General features: G+C 37.7%; 1 protein-coding gene across 2 annotated transcripts in view; it reads right to left on the minus strand.

Annotated features, from left to right (window-relative positions):
* The window catches only part of SIK3 (SIK family kinase 3), a 263,067-nt gene that overhangs the window by 67,581 nt on the left and 172,439 nt on the right, over positions 1 to 23,047 (minus strand). For both annotated transcript variants that reach the window (XM_049857327.1, XM_049857326.1), the window contains exon 4: positions 10,722 to 10,883. In XM_049857327.1, coding sequence (XP_049713284.1) covers positions 10,722 to 10,883 — 162 coding nt within the window. The remainder of the gene's footprint in view (positions 1 to 10,721; positions 10,884 to 23,047) is intronic.

Below are 23,047 nucleotides of genomic sequence, written 5' to 3' on the forward strand. Positions count from 1 at the left end.
GCTCACATATCAGGATTTTTTTTTTTTTTTTTGCAGGAGAAATACTTTAGGATCTTACAACTCCTTTTGTTTTGAATACTACGCCTACCAGTAATTGAATTTTTCTCAGTTTGACACTAGGAAAGCAGATATAAATATTATACTGACTCTCTTAGGATTTTAAGAGAACTGATAAAAGTATGTTTCAGGACTTAAACAGATTTTTGACTATAAAAAAATACGGACTCTATAATATTCTGCCACTTAGAGAAGTCCTGCTTAAGAAATCTGTCTCACTTTTTAAAAATTTTTTGTAAAAATATAGGTAACACAGTATTTGGTAATTCAACATTTTACATGCAGTTTCACTTTTCTTGACATCCTCTTAATTTTAACAATTTCTATCACACTTTGGAGTCCCTGGGTAGTGCAAAAAGTTAACGTGTTTGGCTGCTAACCAAAAGGTTGGCTGTCTGAGTTCACCTACAGGCCTTGGAAGGAAGGCTTGATGACCTACTCCTGAAAAACCAGCCATTGAAAACCCTATGGTCCACCGTTCCACTCTGACACACATGGGATTGCCATGAGTTGGAACAGACTCAATGGCAGCTGGCTCAGACTTTACACAATGCAATAAAGACTTCTTCAGAATCGGAGCGAGGGAGCAGTCTGGGTGATCTGTTAGTTCCTGCCCAACACCAACTTGTGATTGAGGAGCTTAAGACTGTGAGAAAAATAGTTGGGGAAACATGGCCTTTGGTAAACTTATTAAAGTTCTTACAGTTTTTACATCCACTAATAAAATAAAACAACACTCTAAATAAACAGAATATCAATGTTTTCCTAAAACATCTTAAATTAAAAACTACAGGTAACTGTTCGCATAATTTCCTTCAACCACCCCTTGCTTGCTAGAGATTTTTCAAAATTGTCATTTTCTGCAGCTTCAATAAGATCCAGGTAAGTTTATGTTTCTTTGTTCCCAATATTACGTAGCCTAAGATGCAACTTTTACTTTGAATCATCACTTATCCAAATATTATGAAATGTTCTCAACATGGTCCCAGAGACAAACAGCAATTTAAAATGTTGAGATGCTTTGGTGGGTCGAGAGCACGTGCCTTGAAATCCTCTTAGCTCAGTTCCTTTCCCCTTCTAGATGGAGGAGGGGAGCTCTAGGCCTCCACTTCGCTTTCCCGTAGCTTCTTTTGTCCAAGGCCGCAAAGCCAAAGCTTCCATTTCTTTCCTGCCACCTGCTTCCCTTCCCCTTTTCTATGCTCAACCTCCAATTCCATCTTTTTCTAATTATCCCCAAAATAAGATACTTGAAATTAACTTCTTTTTACAATTAACTCAAGCTTTTCGAACTGCCTATAGCTCCTCAGGTGTAATGCTGCAGTGCGCCAAGAATTACGTGAGACCGTGGGCACAACAGAATGCATCTTCCTGGAACATCAACTCTTTTCTATGGTAATTCAATCATTTTAATATTAAAACAAGTATAGATATGACATTGAGTGGAACACAAAATGTAGGTGAATTTTAAAAACAAAGCACGTAGTTAAAAACGTGTTTAAAGTGGGCCGTTTGAGACCATGTAAGCAGTCTCCCATGCACCGACACCCTGAGTTCGAGCTCTGTGGGAGGGTCTGGGAGGCAATGCTTCTGTACTGGTGTAGCTATTGTAAGTGAAGGTCTGTGAACAGAAAATTGTTCACGATCCTAGAAAAATGCAACTGCTTTTCAAGATCAGTAAGACCTCACTTACAACCTAGAACCACAACTGACACAAATCTGCTCATTTGAATTTTAACTTTAAGTGGTATGACTACAAAAGAAATCAACTGTGTTGTGACTGAAATGTTTTTTGAATAAACATACATTAATTTTTTTCATTTGTGAAGCTCCAGTCTTAACAATAGGATTTAGAAGAGATGATCTCTCCATTTTCATATTCCCAGGGGTCATTAATTAAAGTTGTTGAGCACCTTCCTGAGGGTCACACATCACGTCATGGTACAAACACTTGCCGCAACATTAAGATGCCCAGGCTCGGTGATGACCTGACTTCAGGGAAGTCACATGGCTTCCCTGGGTCTCAATTCACTGACTTGTCAGCCAGTTAGGTTCAGTGAATGATTATCTACACAAAGGGTTAGTATCAAATACAATTTGGGATTGTTATGATGAATACTATGTAATTATTTTCTGTGGCCAGTCATGGATATTCTCAATCACTACACTGTGGAATGGTTTTCAGACAGAAATCCAAAATTTCCAACCTCCCCCCGCTCCTTTTTGATGCCATACTGAGAGTGAAAGGTCAATGGGCTTATTTCTCACTTTTAAAAATATGTTAATAGTCTAAATCTCATTGCATTAGAGTAAAAATTTTCCACAGTACATTAAACCCATGCACTCTGAAAATTGTTTCCAAAATATTGCCTTTTCTGTAGTTGCACTTCAGGTCTTAGCTGTCTACTGATTGCCAACTAAAACAACAACACCAGAGTGGAAACTATCTCATGGAGACCATTCTGGAAGTCAACATTTAAAGAGAAAAGTTTCCAACTTCCTTAGGTTTAAAAAAAAAAAAAAGTTTCCACAATTATCAAAACATTCTCATAATGCCTGAAAGAACTTTTCTTCACAGTGTATGCCAGCTCCATTTAGGCTTTTTCCTAGGCAATCTTTTTTAAATATGGAGATTTCTCTATTTAATCTTTGGAGACAATGATTAAAATTACTTTCAAATAGGAGTGTATCAACCATTAAAAAGAAATGTAAACAGGACAACTCCATTTTTCTTTGATAGCTTAATATAATCCATCAACTAGGGAATCTGATTTCTCTATTTCTAAACATATCTTTGATTGTTCTCTCTTCCTGGCCCAGATATTTGATTGGTTATTCAGTCCTAGAAATTCTTTGTGTGCTTGCACGTGGTGGGCTCTTGTTTTTGTTGTCCTTTTCTTCTTTCTCATGTCTGTTACCACCACCCTCATGTAGAATTTTTACCATTTCACAGCGTTTTACAGGCTTTCCTATTCCATTCCCTACCCCACTTTTTATTTTTCCTTTCTTATTCATCCCAAGTCTGATTTATTAAGCCTGGTGTTCAAATATCTTTACTATCTAATACAAATAATTACATCTCCTGCCTTCTTAGGCATGACTTCCCTACTTGAGCCTTCCCCCCTCAGGCCAGTCTGCTTTACCTTTTTTGCAGATATGCCAAGTGCTTTCTACTGTTGCTCAGTCTTCTCCAACTTGGCTTTCCATTCTCAGAAAAGCAACAAAAAATCTCAAATCCTTACCATGTGCATAAGGCCCCACTGGGTCTGGCTTTTGCCATCTCTCACCCCATCTCTTTTCACTTCTCCCTTATTTATTATCTCCATCCACGCTGATCTTGCTCCCATCCCTCGAATATGTCACATTCATCTGGCTCAGACTTTTACATTGATCTTCCTTCTGCTTGAAGGTTCTTCAGATTCTCGGTGTCCATTTGTCCAGTTTTCCTGTCCCTTCCTGCCTTCTTGTCATTGCTTTTGGGCAGGTGTTACCCATTTGGTCTCACATACTTGACTGAACTAAAAAGCACGTTCCTCATGTTGTTTATTGTTTTGTTATTGTATGTTATTGTTTGTTTTATAGGCCTGTCTAATCTTTAGCTGAAAGGTAGATTTCAGGAGTGGTGTCTGGGGGCCATAGTCTTGGGGGTCCCTCTACCCTCTGTCAGACCAATAAGTCCGTTTTTATTTTTTGGTGAATTTGAATTTTGTTCTACATTTTTCTCCCTCTCTGTCCGGAGCCCTCTATTATGATCCCTGTCAGAGTGGTCAGTGGTGGTAGCCATGCACCATCTAGTTCTTCTGGGCTCAGGCTGGTGGAAGCTGTGGTTCACGTGGTCCTTTATTCGTCTGGACTAATATTTTCCTTGTGTCTTTGGTTTTCTTCATTCTACTTTGCTCTGTATGTGATGGGACCAAAAGATGTACCTTAGATGGCCGCTCACAAACTTTTAAGACCCCAGATGCTACTCACCAAAGTAGGATGTAGAACATTTTATGAACTATGTTATTCCAATTGACCTAGATGTCCCCCAAGACCATGGCCCCTAGCTTTCAGCCCCAGAAACTGTGTCCCTCAAGATGTTTAGATAGATGTGTCTAGGAAGCTTGTATGACTTTGCCTTGGTCAAGTATACTAACTTCCCCTATACTGTGTGTTGTCTTTCCCTTCACCAAAGTTAACATTTGTCTACTATCTAGTTAGTGATCTCTCCTCCCTAACCCTCCCCCTATAACCATCAAAGATTATTTTTTTCTGTGTGTAAACCTTTTCTTCAGTTTTTAATGATAGTCGTCTCATATTTGTCCTTTTGTGATTGACTTATTCCACTCAACATAATGCCCTCCAGATTCATCCATGTTGTGAGATGTTTCACAGATTCATCATTGTTCTTTATCATTGCGTAGTATTCCACTGCGTGTAGGTACCACACTTTATCCATTCATCTGCTGATGGGCAGTTAGGGTGTTTCCATCTTTTTGCTATTGCGAATAACGCTGCAATGAACATGACTGTGCATATGTCTATTTGTGTTACGGCTCTTATTTCTCTAGGATATATTCCTAGGAGTTGGATGGCTGGATCGTATGGTACTTCTATTTCTAGCTTTTTAAGGAGGCACCGTATAGTTTTCCATAGTGGTTGTACCATTTTACATTTCCACCAGCATTGCATAAGAGTGCTCCTTTTTTTGAGGTCAGCTCAAATATCACTGCCTGAGATGGACTTTCCTGTCTGCCCTGGTTAAAAGCAGTATCTCTTCCACAAGCCATTCTATCACATTATTTGGTTTTATCTTTTCACACCCCTCACTGGAGCTTATTTGTTTATGTACTTACTATTTAGCTCCCCCATCAGAATGTTAGTTCTAAGGAACTATTTCATCTGCTTCTGTATCCCAGTGCCCAGATCAGTATCTGCACATTGCAGGTACTTTATGAACATTTGCTGACTGACTAATCGTCTAGAATTCTCTACATCTACCAAACTTACTCATCTTTTATTACCTCAAATCTTATGTCATCTATAAGATACTTATGTCCTCATCATCACTGCCTAAATTTCAGATCAACACAGTTATCAAACACCTACTTTAGAACAGGTATGTACTAGGAGTGAAGCAATAAACAGGATATGGTTACAGTTGCTGTAGAATTTTACAAACTAAAGCAGTTTCTTCATCCTGTGAACTCCTATGGTAATTAGACTATACAATTAATGTGATAATGAACCATGACATGCCTTGTAATTTCTATTGTATCAAACTATAATCTGATAGCTGTTGAACACACTATCATCCAGGGATGCAGGCTGTATGCTGAGAGCCATGTTTTTCCACCCCATCCTTTACCAGCTCCTTTTCGTATCCTCCCACCACTCCAACCTCTTGCTTCTGTTCTAATATCTCCTACTTTTAACGCTGATCCTCCTGCTTCCTGTCTGAAAGGTTAAAGGCCAAAAGTCCTACTCATTTCCCAGCCCTGGACTCTCCATATGAAGGAAATTTGCTTGAGAACTCTTTATAGGAAATCCAGAGCTTTGGAAAATTAAATCTGTTGGAAGTTGAAGGGATTTTATGTTTTCCAAATAAGCTATATTTACATGTCAAATCTGATGAAATTAAATGATACATGTAAAAATGTTTTATAAAAAGCATAATTTTGGTGTTATTCAACTGGGTTGTTTGTTTTCTTATTGATTTTTAAGAGTTCTTTGAATATTTGGATACAATTCCTTTATCAGATACATGTTTTGCAAACATTTTCTCCCAGTCTGTGGCTTACCTTTTCATTTTATTTACAGTGAAGGTTTTAATTTTAATGAAGTCCAACTTATCAATTTTTTTCTTTCCTGGATAATCACCTAGATTTTTTCCTATGTTATCTTCTATAAGTTTTATATTTTTGCATTTTACATTCAGGTTTATAATCCATTTTGAGTTAATTTTGTGGAAAATGTAAGGTTTGTGTCTACATTTTTTTTTTTTTCATATGGATGTCCAGTTGTTCCAGCCCTATTTGTTGAAAAGACTATCTTTTCTCCATTGAATTGCCTTTGCTCCTTTGTCACGGATCAGTTGACTATATTTGTGTAGGACTATTTCTGGGCTCTCTATTCTGTTTCACTTATTTATTTGTCTATTTTTCTGCCAATACCACACTGTCTTGATTACTGTAATTTATATACAGTAAGTCTTGAAACTGTGTAGTATCAGTCCTCCAACTTTCTTCTTCAGTATTGTGTTGGCTATTCTGAGTCCTTTGCATTTCCATATAAACTTAGAATTAGTTTGTCACTATCCACAAAATAACTTGCTGGGATTTTCATTGGGATTGTTTTAAATCTACAGATGATCTTCGGAAGAACTGACATTTTAACAATATTGAGTCATCTTATCCATGAACATGGACTATCTCTCCATTTATTTAGATCTTCTTTGACTTCTTTCATCAGAGTTTTGTAGTTTTCCTCATAAAGATTTAATACATATTTTGTTAAATTTATACTAAGTATTTCAGGATTATTTTGGTGGTAATGTAAATGGTGTCATGTTTTTAATTTCAACTCCCAATTGTTTATTGCTGGTATACAGGAAAGCAATTGACTTTTGCATATTAACCTTGTATCCTATAACCCTGCTATAATCACTTAACAGTTTCAGAGGTTTTTTTTGGTGGGGGGATCGGTTTTTTGGGATTTTCTACATAGGCAATAATGCCATCTGTGAACAAAGACAGTTTTATTTCTTCCTTTCCAATATATGTACCCTTTATTTCCTTTTCTTATTGAATGAGGTAGAACTTCTAATACAATGTCAAACAGGAGTGGTGAGAGGGGACATCTGGCCTTGTTCCCAATCTTTGGGAAAATCATCTAGTTTCTCACCATTATGTACTGATGTTAGCTGCAGGGTTTTTGTAAATGTTCTTTATCAAGTTGAGGACCTTCCCCTTGTAGAGTCTTTTTAAACAACAGGTAAGATTCTTGATAATCACTATAAATTCTTAGTTCTAGACTTGGTAACTTTGCTTTTAAGAAATAAATTTTTTTTTCTGAAAATGATCAGTGCTTATTCTGGAATACTAACGATAGAAACATCTTTTAAGAAATTCTACAGAAGACAGATTTGCTACTGCCCTTAAGTAGTTCGTTCCCCCCCCCCCCCGGGCTTTAAAACCAGAAAGAAAACAAGGTTATTCACCCTAGGCTTTATTCTGTCTAGAAACAGAACTAGAACAAGAATTCTTTAAAAAAAAAAAAATTTTTTTTTAAGCACAAAAATATCATGGGATGATGGATGAATCTTATAAAACATGGAACTGAAGTTTACTCTTTACATCCAGGGAAAACATGTTCTTTCCATGAAGGCTGTCATGGGCTTTTATAACAGCCAGTTCTTGTAGTATCAGACACTAATGTAAACTGCCAGATTAATTCATATAAAAAGTAAAAATTAACCAACGTTAACACAAGCATTCCTGGAAAAACTTACTCATCTTCTACCGTTGAACCAGGATGCATAAATTTTTCATTAAAACCACTTAGGTAAACACTGGCATAAAGAAAACACGAATTTCTTAAGTTTCCTAATATTAATTTTTATTAGTTCCAAGTTAATTTGCTACTATAACATACATGATGATTTTAAGAATGAGCTGCTTAAAGGAAAACTAACATGTTAAACCAACAAACAAAAAAACTTGTCTCTCTCATGTTTTTCTTTCATGTATGGTGGTTTCTTCTTATTGAGATTTGTAATAATATACCAAAAAAGACACTGAAAAGATCTAAAAATTACTTTTAGCTTCTGAATATAAAGTTCATTTCATTACCTATCTGACCTTATCATGTCAGAGCCAGCCAACCTACCTCTCCAAAATTAGTCATGTTCTAGTCAGCTTCAACTAAGCATTTCTCCCACTGGTCCATTAAGTTCAAAGAACTCTGGCAGGTGAAGATGAGAATTTTATCTAATTTATGTGCAAGAAAGAAAGTTCAGGCAATAATTAAGAAACTGAGTAATAATGGCATGGAAGAGAAAGAACGCATGAGCAAAGATGACGGAGATATTGTGGCAGGCCACAAAACTGGGGGTGCTCATTTATTCTCTGCTTTGCTCTAAAAACAATAAAATTTCAGGCTTTGTATTAATGAACTTAAAAATCCTGCCAAGGTATATGTGTTAACACACAGAGGGCCTAAGGCTGGCTGCCAGCAAGCCTGTTGTTGTTATAGTTAGGCCCCATTGAGTTTTGACTCATAGCGATCTTAATGTGACAAAGAACTGCCCCATAGGGTTTCCTAGGCTGTCATCTTTTTGTGAGCAGATTGCCAGGTCTTTCTCCTGTGGAGCTTCTGCCAGCCTTTCGGTTAACAGCCGAGAACTTAACCATTGTGTCACCAGGGCTCCTTGCCAGCCCCCCTAGAGTCTGTAATTACACATCAGCAGGTGGAGAATCTTATTGCAACTACTTGGGTTTGTTTTAACTATTAATGGAGAAAAGCATTTGAAAATCTCTTTACCCAGATGTTTTGTCAATAAGTTTCCAATTTCACTTATCAACGACCCCTACTTTTATGCTTGGTTTCCCAATGTAAAAAGCAAGGCCATAGAAATTTTCCTTAGCTAAATTAAAATGGTCCTAAATTAAAAACCAAGAACAAAAAAAACCATACACACACACACACAAAAATTTGGGCCAAAAGAACAAAACAAAACCAGTTGTTTTTTAGCCAATTCTGACTCACGGTGACCCCGTGGGTTTTGCAGGAGAATTGCACATAGGGTTTTCAATGGCTGTGACCTTTGGGAAGTAGATCACCAGGCCTTTCTTCCAAGGCACCTCTGGGTAGATATGAACTGCCAACCTTTTGGTCAGTAGCCAAATGCTTAGCTAAATTTGGGTCACTGGAGGTGTAATAATACTACGGAATAAAAAGAGGGCCTACTTCTAACTTACCACCCTAATCAATAATCCAAAGAACCTTATAATGACATCTGTGACAGGCTGATGACTTCCAAAGATGTCCATATTCTAATTCTTAGAACCTGTAAATAGCCTTACATAGTAAAGGGCACTTTGTAGATGTGTTTAAATGAAGGATCTTGAGATGGAGAGATTATTCTGGATTATTGGGGCAGGCCCAATGTAATCACAAGTATCCTCATAAGAGGGTGGCAAGAGGATGAGAGTTAGGAGTAGCGAAAATGACAACTGAAGCAAGGGGCTGGAGTGGTGCCAGGAAAGGTCCATGAGCCAATGAATGCAGGCAGTCTCTAGATGCTGAAATAGAGAAGGAACTGGAGTCTCCCCTCAGAGCCTCCAGAGGGAAACCAGCCAGAGCAGCAATGGGACATTAATACAATACTTTATTACACATTTAAGGATTGTGAGGTTGTAGTAAGTAGTATTACTATTAATGTAATTGCGGCTACAACAAATAATTACAAAACAGGGTTTGGAATGTAATCACCAGACCTTCCTATGCCACCCAGTTCCCTTGGAACTGCCATCATCTAGAGAGCTTTGGAGAAAATAAAACAGACTTAAGGGCAAAGGAGAACAGGATTTTATGGAAGATAAAGAATTTAATCCTTGTCTACTAGGTCTACTAGGTAACTTAACAAGTTAAGGACTCTAACAGCTTACAAACTGTGTGCAAGTCCTTAACAAGAGTGCAGCCATTAGACTAAATTAGATAAATAAGAAGCCAGGTGTCATTCCAAGGATGTAAAAGCAGTGTCTGGAAAGTAAACGGGCTTATCTACACACACGCACAAAAAATAGAAGTATTGCCAGCCTACCAGGGTATGTAGTTTAACCTATAGTAAGTACAATGTACATCTGAACTCTCAACTCCTACTCTATTAAGGAAGGAAATTTTTAGAACTTTGTTCTACCTCAGCTTCCAGGAGTAATCATATTCTAGCTATACTTCAATTTTCTATATGAGAAGCCCTCCCTTTTTGGGGGGAGGGGCGGACACACAGTACAATGCTGGAAACAGTCAGAAAACAAAATGGCTAATTTTCAGATTTATACAGTTTCTGCATAGACTGCAGTCACTTTCTTCTATCAATAGGTGGTGAGCTTGTGTTGGTCAGGCAAAATACTGATAATTTACTAAAACTGAAGCAGGAACAGAGCAAGGCAGTAAAAAGTGCTTTTTAGGCATTGTCAGATAAGCAGGTATGTCAGATTGCCTGTAAGATCTATTCTTACTAAATTACTACAAAACTACAGCATTTAGAATAAGCATGTTTCATGTCAGCAGTGATACAAATTAACCTTCTCAACTGATGCTAAGAGGGTATATGATTTTCAGCAGTTTTCCTTTCTACTTTATATTTTATTCCTTACTATTTATTTAAAAGGGACAGACCTGACAATCAAAATAACAGAAATTTAAATATCACACTTTTCTTTCTTTCTCCCTAGCCTAGTTCCATCTAATACTACATGAAAAATAACAAAAATATATTTTGAAAGTTTACGAACTATCAGGTCACATCACACACACACACACAAAAATTCTAAATTTTCCTTATTTTTGTATACTTCTTTCTGAATAGGTTGAAACAGACAATCCTTGCTTTAAAACTTGCTTTAGGAACCCTGAAACAAAAGCTTCTTTTGTCCCTATTTCACATCCTCAGCACGTCTCACCTGCTATTTTGATATTTAGGTTGGCGTCCAGAAGCAAATTTTCTGCTTTTAGATCACGATGAACAATGTTCCGACAATGACAAAAATAGACAGCTGCGACAATCTGTTTGAACTTCCGACGGGCCTCCTTTTCTGCCATTCTGCCATGGGCCACCAGGTGGTCTGCGTGAAAGAGGAGCAGTCAGTCTCATATTCAGTAGACTAGGTATAATTTCAAAAAGTAGATTTAAAAAACAACATACAGTCCTGGTTTGTACCTATAAAAATTCATTAATAATTAGTACCTAAACTATGTTAAGTATCCAGTTCCATCAAACACAAGTATGCATAAGAATATACTTGCCCTACCATCACAAAGAAACCCTGGTGGAGTAGTGGTTAAGATAACAAAGAATTCTGAGGGATATTTCAGTAATGCTAAAGGACCAGAAGACTCAACACCTTCCTTTTCATATCCCTGCTGCAAAATATTACATCTACCCAGGCAAACGTACATGTGAAGATAAATATCAGCACTATTTCCTGTGTTAAAGTGTGAGTCAAAAAGCAGAGTCATAGTAATCAACATTTTAGGGAAGAATAGACAGAAATTAGTCAGCACTGGGTTTTGGGTTTAAGGGAAAAAAAAAACTGCTTTATATAGGACTGTATTTAGGTTAATCTTTCTTCTGTCTTCTCAAAATTCTACATTTGAAAATAAAAACATACTTGTTTAGTCACTATTCTCTAGAATGTGTTAACAATATGCTTACATCTTTATATCTGTATTTATTGTGTTTACCAAATATTTTTCAAAGTATATTACTAAATTTTATTATGTTGATATCAGATGGATCTTGCCTGAAAGCAGAGAATACCAAAAAGATGTTTACCTGTGTTCTATTGGCTGCACAAAGGCATCTGACTGTGTGGATCATAACAAACTATGGATAACATTGAAAAGAACGGGAATTCCAGAACACTTAATTATGCTCACACAGAACTTGTACACAGATCAGGAAGCAGTTGTTTGAAAAGACTAAAGGGATACTGCATGGTTTAAAATCTGGAAAGGTGTGTGTCAGGGTTGTATCCTTTCACCATACTTATTCAGTCTGTATGCAGAGCAAATAATCAGAGAGGCTGGACAATAAAAAGAAGAAAGAGGCATCAAAATTGAAGGAAGACTCATTAACAACCTGTGCTATGCAGATGACACAACCTTGCTTGCTGAAAGTGAAGAGGACTTGAAGCATTTACTGATTAAGATCAAAGACTACAAACTTCGGTATGGATTACACATCAACATAAAACAAAAATCCTCACAACTAGACCAATAAGCAATATCATGATAAACAGAGAAAACAATGTCGTTGTCAAAGATTTCATTTTACTTGGATCCACAATCAACACCCATGAAAGCAGCAGTCAGGAAATAAAGCAATGTATTGCATTGCGCAAACATGCTGCAAAAGATCTCTTTAAAGTATTAAAAAAGCAAAGACGTCATCTTGAGGACTAAGGTGCACCTGACCTAAGCCATGATATTTTCAATTACCTCATATGCATGTGAAAGCTAGACAATGAATAAGGAAGACTGAAGAAGAAATGATGCATTTGAATTATGGTGTTGGTAAATAATATTGACTATACTATGGGCTGCCAGAAGAATGAACAAATCTGTCTTGGAAGAAGTACAGCCAGAAGGCTCCTCAGACGGCAGGATGGTGAGACTTTGTCTCATGTACTTTGATTATGTTATCAGGAGGGACCAGTCCCTGGAGAAAGATATTATGGGCTGCCAGAAGAATGAACAAATCTGTCTTGGAAGAAGTACAGCCAGAATGCTCCTCAGACGGCAGGATGGTGAGACTTTGTCTCATGTACTTTGATTATGTTATCAGGAGGGACCAGTCCCTGGAGAAAGATATCATGCTTGGTAAAGCAGAGAGTCAGCAATAAAGAGGAAGACCGTCAACAACATGGATTCACCCAGTGGCTGCAACAATGAGCTCAAGCCTTTGTGAGGATGGTGTGTATGGACTGTTGTCCATACGGTTACTATGAGTTGGAACACTAATTTTTTTTACAGAAAATATCAATAAAAAACCAAGTAGGGCGCCTACTAACTTAATAATTTATTGGCCATGTTGCTAACTAAGGTGTATCAAAAGAATTTACATGTGATAAACTCTTAATACTATAAATAGGCTATCCTTTACATTTAAAAATGTTTTGATTGACCCATAATCAATACAGGAAGTTCCTGAAGTACTTTTCTTCAATAGTGGCAACAGATTTATATGGAACCAATAACATACATACATATGCATACATATTTATTTATCTAACCAACAGCACTTTAGGTCATGACAGTTGATAGGATTAGAAATGTTAGCTATGATACAGTTTGCTCTGTTGGAAATTTCTAATAGTCTTACTAGCATTTTAACCAATTGATCTAGCTAAGAAAGGGTCATATTTGCCATCATAAGTATCCTGAGAGGCAGAAAAGTGGAAAATCAGACAATATAGGTAAATGTACTGTTGGTTTGTCAACAGTAGTTTCAGTTTCAGTAACGCAACCTAATTATTTTAGAGACGTCTCACTGACCCCCGGGACTTGTCAGGTACATCTTTTCTCATTACAAAGAAAAAGTCCAGGGTGAAACATATTTACTAGTAATGGCTGCCAAGTCTAAGAACTGAAGACAAGAAATGCTCCGGAAAAGCGAAATGAAGAAGGGGAGATAGATGACAATCCACCTACATAGCTGATTTTGAAATAATTCACGCTGCATTCTGACCATAAAGAACAAAAATTTGGAATGTAAACACTATAGTAATATTAAGAACAATTTTATACATTTTTATACATAGATAATTTTATACATACAACTTTATACATTTTTACATTTAAGGAAGTCCCCTCAAAGGAATTGTTACAATTTTTCCGATACCACACACAAGCTCTTTGAAACATTTTCCTCAAAAAACTATTATTATTATACCCAAGATCACCAATATAACAGAAAAAAAAAAAAGGAGAAAAGAAGAAGTCTTTAGCTTAGAAGTTAAAAGGAGTAGAAGGTAGTTTTCCATGGGAGTTTAGAGGTGGTGATAAATGAGCTCACACTCTAGTGTGTTTAAGCTTCTGGTGAGATCTGTCATATGAACGTTAAACAACACAAAGTCCCTAACTAGGGACAGTGACTTAACGTAAGCTGTTAAAGAACTGGAAATCTATCAGATGTGAACGCTATGTTTTGTTTTAAGACACCATTCTCTAACAGTTCCTGCTCCTTTGGCCCCATATTTCTCTTAACCCAAGGCCTAATTATTCTAGTATGTTTTAGTTCCTAAACTTTGTCTAATTAAAGAGCTTTGAAGAGACGACTGTTCTTGAGAAACATAAAAATAAACCCTTATGAAGGTTTACCATCAGAAGCTTATTTGGCTTCTAAGCCACCCATTAATTAAAATGCCCAAGAGACATTCGTCTGGCAGTAAATACTAATTACCAGAATACATCAAAGCACTCTTAAATACAACAGAATGATTAATTTTGTGATTTCCAAAGTAAGTGGTTTTCTTTTATTAAAGAACTCTTTATATTTCTAAGTACCTCATTTTCCTAAAATGATTGGAACATTATCAAAATTGTTACACAGGCCAGGAGCTGGTGGAATGCAGCTTAGTTCTGTCTTAGCTTTACAATGACACATTGGTTGTCCTTGGATAAATCGTATTCGCTGTCCATATTCCCACCTCTGGAGCTGGATTTACTAAGTAAATTCATGCTACAGCAAAGAAAGGATGGCATATTTAGGGATAAATGTGTATCATATGTGACATAACTTTAACTTTCAAAGACATTAAAAAAAAAAAAAAGCCCATTCAATACCACACAGAGAATATTTATGCATTTGCTAATGGGTCACAAGGTTGCCAGGATTCTGTAGGGCTTGAAGGTAATTATATTCTATGTATCAATTGTCATTGTAATATGGTGCTGGTTAAAAGGTATTAGTGACAGCACACTGGATAAAACAGCGTAAACAAATATTTTCTCCAGAGCCACCTACAGTAGCCCTACAGTTATGGATATAAAAAAGATATAGAAATCACTTTTAAAAAATTAAAAAATGTGTTAGCTGAAGACATTAGATACTTTCACCTAGCGATTGTGTTTGAAGTTCAAGTTTTCTCGGCGCTATGCCCCTCTGCACATACAGGATCATCTTAAACAGCTCAATGCCATCCAGATTTTAGCCTCTGCTCCCCACCGGGTTAGTCTGCTTTCAGCGTAGACCTTTGGGGTCTGGTGGGTGTGCCAGGAAGCCAGCAGCCTGCAGTGGTTTTCTGTCCCCTATGAAAATCGCCTTTCAGCTGCCCGCTGACAAATGGCTGCTTTATGCTCCCTTTAGGCCCTATAGGCAGGCAACAAAAAAGTCTTCAAGCTCAGATGTGAAATTTAAGCTTCAGTGAAGAAATCTAAAGCAGTAGCTCAGCCCTGAACTTAACACATAGTCACAGCATTTTAATAAACACTGGGGTGCTTTCAGGAGGTAAATGAAATAAAATGGCTTCTGAATCCATTCAATATTCAAAGTAAAATATATTCTGAACCTTATTAGGATAAAGGCCATTTGCAAGGAGCTCTAAATAGAGTTGTTATGCTTCTTTCAGGGAGTTAGTGTGCTAGCTCTCCTAAGTACTGTGCTAGAAATGCCACAAATATCCTCAGTCCCTACCATCCCATACTGGCTGCCACAATACTAGCTTCCAAGATTTCTGGAACTCCTGTGGAACCCTCTGGGGTCTAGGCAATCCTCAATTAGATACCTGCTGTGTAAACTCCATCAAGTAAATCCCTCTCACCATCAATTAACTACTTATCTAGGTTGCCACTGCAAGTCTGAAGCAATTAAAGTTTTTTTGTTTTTGTTTTCCTACCACAATGTCACCCCAACCATCCCAACCCAGGCAGGGATAAGGTGATTCTCAGTCAAAAGGGGACAATGGTTCTCTTGTTTCAAGCTCTTATCAACAGTAAGGAGTCTACGTTCTCTTTTTCACTTTCCAATCACCATAAAATGCACTGGATTTCTTTTTAATCTTTTTTATCTGTTCTTCCTCACAAAATAAAATCAAGTTAGTGACACTGAGAGATCTGTATACCCCATTAGGATTAACATTATTAGAAATGGAGGGAATGAATTCTTAAGTTTCAAAAGTATTTAGAGTACCAGCAAGTAAGCCTTGTTTCAGAATTCACTGTTTGTAATTTTGTCTCAATCAATCTGGCTCTGGAAGAAATATCTTGTGGTACATTTAGGTTCTAACCTTTCAAAGAGCAAAAATACACATAAGCCAGTCTTAGCTTCCCTAGACCACCTTTACTGGAGTGTCAGAGGCATGCCACTAATGGGACAGTGGTGTGGAGCCAACATTTCTTAAAATAAGTCACTTTTCTACCGTAAGCAGACAATGTCTCTATTTGTCTGCTAAGCCTACAACTTATAGCTCATCGAAAATGCTGGATGAAAATGAACAGACCTTGGCAGCAGGTCAAGCAACAGGGCAGAGCATCATTTCTTATGATGAAGAAACAACTCAGCCTAGAATGGGGAAAAGGTGGCATTTGTGCTAATCTTAGGTGGTTACCTGAAAAAATTTCTGCCAATCCCAAGCTAACCACAGCAAGCAGTTCTTTGCTTTGCCACTGAGTTCTATCATTTCTTCTTCCTACACCCATGGAAACGACTTCCTATTTATCAAACAAATGCTTCTTTCCCAAAGAGCCAGGGTGAGGCCAAGATTACTCAGCTGCCTGTGAGCAGCTTAACAAGAGTGCACTCACTTTAATATACTGTCCTCTAACTGACAGGCCCCGGGCTGCTACTGACTAGAGGAAGACGGTTTGTTGTCTGTTTTCCTTGCCAAGATTTTCAGCTACCTCACACCAGGCTTCTTTATTTGTTGCTGCTTCTTCTTATTATTATCTTTTTTTCTTCCTTCATCCAGTACTCCAGGACAAAAACTGTGGCGTCATCTTTCATTCTTCTCTTTCTCCCATACCCTGCATCCAATCCACCAGCAAAATCTAATGACTCTACCTTCAAAACACAGCCAGAATTCAACGATTTCTTACCCTCACCTCCCTCCTACTCTAGTGCCGCTACTCCAGTCCAACAGCCATTCTTTCTCTCCTGGATATTTCCCAAGCATGATATCCTTCTATAGGGACTGCTCCTTCTGATAACATGTCCAAAGTATATGAGACGAAGTCTCACCATTCTCACTTCTAAGTTGCATTCTGGCTGTCCTTCCAAGGCAGATCTGTTCATTCTTCTGGCAGTCCGTGGTATACTCAACATTCTTCACCAACACCATAATTCAAAGGTATCAATTCTTCTTTAGTCTTCCTTATTCACTGTTCTGTTTTTACACACATATGAGATGACTGAAGATACCATGGCTTGGGTCAGGCACACCTGAGTCCCCAAAGTCACATAGTTGCTTTTTAACACTTTAAAGAGATCTTTTGCAGCAGATCTGCCCAATACAACACGTCATTTCATTTCTTGACTGCTGCTTCCATGGGCGTTGATTGTGGATCCAAGTGAAATGAAATCCTCGACAACTTCAGTGTTTTCATTACTGAGTAATACTGCATGGTTTACATATACCATAGTTTATCTACTCACCTATTAGAGGACATTGTAGTTGTGTCCACCTTTTGGCTCTTAGAAATAAAGCTGCTATGAACAATCGTGTACAGGTTTTTGTGTGAACGTAAATTTACACTTCTCTGCAGCCTGGGAAATCCTTTTAAATCATAAATCAGACCACATCATTTCTCTGCTCAAACCCTCAAACTGATGCCCAGCTCGTGACCTCTGACTTCACCTTCTATCTACTTACCACCCTTTGGCTCACTCATTCTGCTACATCTACTTCTGGCCCCTCGCTGTTTCTCAAACACACCAGGCACACACCAGGCACACTCCCTCAAGGCCTTTGATCCTGCTACTCTTTCTGCCTGAAATGCTCTTCCCCCAAATATCTGCATGATCTTTTACAAAAATATCACCTTTCAATGAAGCCTTCCCTGACCACGCTATCTCTACTGCCAACTCTCCTTGATATTTCATATCCATTTCCCACTGAAAGAACAATGACTGAGTTAATTTCTACCCTGGCATCTTAAAACTACTTTCTGGAGCTTGGAATTTATTAGCAAAATGAATGCTGAATTAAATACTGTTGCTCACCTCAATGGATTTAAGTCTTTACAAGTAACTCATGCTAATATTTATCAACTATCTTCACTTACAGGTGTCTATACAACTAAAAGCACAATATATTTTTCTTCTGCCTCTCCCAAACAAATTCATGTTTTCCTTAAGGGTTTTGAGAAAACACAATTTCTTTGTGAAACACTTAAGATATCCTTAAGTTTTAAAAATTGTGACCTAGAACTATCCCTATTTCTCTTTACTACATACAAAAGAGTGTTCTGCATTTGATGGGTGCTTAGTAATTACCAATTAACTCAAGGAATATCAATCAGAAAAAAACGATAAACTTCTACGGACCATATTTTTTTCTCTTCATTTTGCCACTAAACAAGTTTTGTAAACTAAACATTTTTTACATTAGATCCTTTATTAAAAAATCATACCACCCTTTTGATAACGAGTTCATTCACATCAATGCATAAAGGAGGGTTTGTTTTCTGATGGCTTCTTAAAAAAATACTTCTAAACTAAGCGTAAGTTCAAGCCGCTTGTGAACCAAGATCCCACACATTTCTAGAAAAAGGCCTTTCGAGAATGTTATTCAGACTTTTCTGATGCAGTGCAAATGTTTCTCATGCTACAACAATATATTAGCAAAAGTTGTGGCTAATTTTGTAATACAGGTTCTTCTCTGATTCCTACTATAATCTACAGGCTCCAAATCAAGACAGCCACCTGTTTATTTGAAGAGAAGAACCGTTTGACTATTTTATTACTCAGTACCTGAAGCACTACACCACTGGTTCATTTTTAACTCCCCGATTACCAAAGTTGCATACTGTTGGGACAGCAGTAGGTTCTGCAAATATCAGCTGTACCATCCAATCCAAGAAAAACCTTCACAGGTATTACACTAGTGTTACTTTAACCAGAAACACATAGCAATTACAGTATTTGGATATTAAAACACTTTAGCTCCACGAATTTGTACAAGGGCTCAAAACTTAACCACAACAGTCTGGATTTTCTGCTCTCAAAAGCAAACATATTTTTCATCTCCAAGTGAAGTGACATTTGGAGGTAATTTGTAGCCTTATATCATTTATCAACTTCTTAAGTGCACTGGTTCTCATTGTGACACAGCAAGTAAGGGGTCAACATAAGCAGATTTAAGTGAAAAGTAGACATGGCATGATTTGAACTTTTCAGGCCTACCTCTGACTACGTATCCCTCCAGAATCTCTACAATTTAGCTGGAGTGGCCTACTCCCCATTCCCAAACTCTACATTTATTGTAACCTTTCTGTTCATTTTTTTTTTTTTCCTGTTCATTAGGCTCCTTTATCCTAGAATGTTCTTCCTCTCTTCTTTGTCTAATGAATTCTTTTACAAAGCCCAACACAAACAATACTTTTTTCTCCCAAACAGAAGAAAATGAATTTCTTCTTTCTCTATGTTCCTACAGCACGTCACTTGTACTTTCCAGGCAATTTTATCTATTCATAAGGTTGTAACTAATGCCATTATATATGGCTGATGGATCCAAAATTAATTATTGCTCATCCCCTTACCTCCTGAGCTCCAAACCCATGTTTTCAAATGCTTGTTGGACAACTTCATCTAGGTGTCACAAAGGTATCTACATTTAACATAGACCAAACTAAACGAATTTCTCTATGTCTTCCTGCTGTAATTTGTTTCTCCTCCTGTAAACCCTATTACTATCAGCCTAGTTACCCAGGAAACAAATTTTGGAATCACCTTCAACTTCTCTTTCTTCCTCACTCCTAACATCCAGTCATGTGCAAAGTGTAGTAAGTTTTCTTAAATTTCAACAATATGTCTCTTCCTCTCTATCTTTTTTAATACTACCTCTAATCCAGGCCTTGTGATTGCTCACCTGGCCTATTATTTACAGTCTCTCATCTTCCTCTCTCCCCAAACATCTTTTGCAACATCACCAGTCATCTTTCTAAAACATCTCTTTTGATCAGTCATTCCTCTACTTATAATTTTTCAATAAAATCCCATCGTCCCACAAGACTCAGTTTTAACTCTTAAACATGGTTTACTGTATTTACAGTTTTACCAGATGTACACCTTGTTCAGTCTTTTGCTTCTGGCTGGAATGCCTGTTTGCTCTTCTCTCCCTCACCCCCATCCCCACCCTACTCTCACCTGAATGCAAGCCTTCAGAACCCAGCTCAAAGGTCATTTCTCTAAAATTTGCCCTAATGTACTCCCAACCCAGAAAACCCAGCGCTGTCGAGTTGGTTCCGACTCATAGCGACCCTATAGGACGGAGTAGAACTGCCCCACAGAGTTTCCAAGGAGCGCCTGGCAGATTCAAACTGTGGACCCTTTGGTTAGCAGCCGTAGCACTTAACCACTACGCCACCCGGGTTTCCCCCTTAAAAGACCTGTTCCATAATTTGTGTTTAATCATGTTTATTCTATGTACCACTATCACATCAGTGAACATATTATACTGCAGTTATTTCTGAGCATGTATGTATTCCCTTCTACGCCAGGGATTCTTGGCCCATGAATGGGCTTCTATTCATGAATCCCTGCAAGGTATAGAAGAATAATATGCTTCCATTTGAGGAGGAAGGAAGGGGAAATGCAAATGGGTATGTGTGTGCACACGTGTGCATGTGCTTGTTAATATTTTTCCAAAAGTAATAATGTTAAATGAAAACCTTATAAGAATGGCAAATTACAGAGGGATAGAAAAGGGGTGGAAGCAAGGCCTGTCTGAAAATATCCTGTTTTACAGCTTCAACCTTGGAAACATGTAATGATTTACATATGGAAAATAATTTGGAATTGAATCGAACAGAAGAAAAAGTAACTTCTAAAAATTGAAAACAAACTGGAAAAAAGATTAACCTAACTATACGTAAAGTTGGTGACATAATCAGAAAAGAACTTCTTAAAGTGACAATGAAACATGGTACTTTGCCTACACATCCTTAATGAGATACTTCCTAAAGACAAAAAGATATAGTAGTCTCCTCATTGTTGGTATTACCAGTATTGTTTTGAATCAATAAATCTCTCACTCATATCAAGTAGGTAATTATATCAAAGTCATTTGGAAACAAAATTTTCAGCACAAGAGAAATGACATAACAATATATAAATTCAAGAAGTTAAGTAAAAACTATAAAATCTTAAATTTCAAATGAAATGTCAGTATAACTTCGTGATTTGCTTTTCTCTCTCTAAAAAAAATATGTATTTCCTAACTCTGTCTCCCATAAAGGCCTATAAGCAATGGCAACCCAGTAGTAATAATGAGCATCCTAATGCCCAGATTCTAGTCTCTAAATGCCATTTTCTCAATCGAAGGCAATAGAGCTCCTTGGAGAAATGTCTGACTCCAGATCTGTGACAGAAAATGTTCTAGATAATCTGGGACATCTTGTCTGAAAGCAAGGAAGTGATCAGACTACTGGGTTTAAAAGTACAAAAGAGTCAACTTGAAGAGGCTTCCATTGGCTAAATGAAAATTTTGCATCAAAGGAATAATGACTTCAATGGATTAAATCACTTAGAATATATTAAAATCTATGCATTCACAACAATATTACAAAACAAACAAATAAAATCAACTTCACTGGCCACCAGTGGAGATTGCTAGGGTACCAGTTCATTATTCTGAAAGTTGATACATAAAGGAAAAGAATCAAGCAATTATTTTGCCTTTCCTATAGTTTTTAAACCACCTGTCTTCTGTTAGTTTGTTGAACCGTGGTCGTTGTACATTGGTGTCATACTGGAAGCTATGCCACCAGTATTTCAGATAACAGCAGGGTCAACCAGGGCAGATTTCAGCAGAGCTTGCACACTAAGACAGACTAGAAAAAAAAAACAGACTATCTACTTCTGAAAATTAGCCAATGAAAGCCCTATGGATCACACTAGAACACTGTCTGACTCACTTGCTTCAGACATGCCATTAGGAGGGATCAATCAGTGGAAGAGGATGTTGTTTTTGAAGTAGAGGGCCTACAAGGGCAAGGGAGGCCAAGATGAGGCAGACTGGCACAGCAGCCACAATGATGGGCTGGAACACGCCAGCAGTTATGAGGATGACACAAAGTTGCAATGAGTCAGTCAACTTGTTGGCAGCTATTTATCTATCTCTATGTTGCTGTTGTTGCTAGGTGTTACGTGCCGTGGAGTCAGTTCCTACTCATAGCAACTTTATGTACGACAGAATGAAATACTGCCCAGTCCTGTACCATCCTCACAATTGTTGCTATGTTTGAGCCCATTGTTGCAGCCACTGTGTCAATCCATTTCATTGAAGGCCCTCCTCTCTTTGGCTGACCCTCTCCTTTACCAAGCATGATGTCCTTCTCCAGGGACTGGTCTCTTCTGATAACATGTCCAAAGTAATTCAGACAAAGTCTCGCCATCCTCCCTTCTAAGGAGTATTCTGGCTGTATTCCTTCCAAGACAAATTTGTTCGTTCTTCTGACAGTCCATGGTATATTCAATAATCTTCACCAACATCATAATTCAAAGGTGTCAATTCTTCTTCGTTCTTCCTTATTCATTGTCCAGCTTTCACATGCATATAAGGTGACTGAAAATACCATGGCTTGGGTCAGGCGCATCTTAGTCTTCAAAGTGACATCTTTGCTTTTTAACACTTTAAAGAGGTCTTTTGCAGCAGATTTGCCAAAGCAATACATGGTTTGATTTTCTGAGTGTTGCTTCCATGGGCATCAGTCGTGAATCTAAGTAAAATGAAATCCTTGACAACTTCAATATTTTCTCCATTTATCATCATGTTGTTTATTGGTTCACTTGTGAGGATTGTTTTCTTTATGCTGAGGTATAATCCATACTGTCTTGGTTATCTAGTGCTGCTATAACAGAAATACACAAGGGGATGGCTTTAACAAACAAATTCTTTCACCGCTTAAAAAAAACCCATTGCTGTTGAGTTGATTCTGACTCATAGCTAGAAGTCTGGATTCAGTGCACCGGCTCCAGGGGAAGGCTTTCTCTCTTGTCAGATCTTGGGGAAGGTCCTTGTCATCAACCCTCCTCTGGTCTAGGAGCTTCTCAGCACAGGGACAAGTCCAA

Source organism: Elephas maximus, chromosome 17 (assembly GCF_024166365.1).
Source record: "Elephas maximus indicus isolate mEleMax1 chromosome 17, mEleMax1 primary haplotype, whole genome shotgun sequence".
NCBI lineage: Eukaryota > Metazoa > Chordata > Mammalia > Proboscidea > Elephantidae > Elephas > Elephas maximus.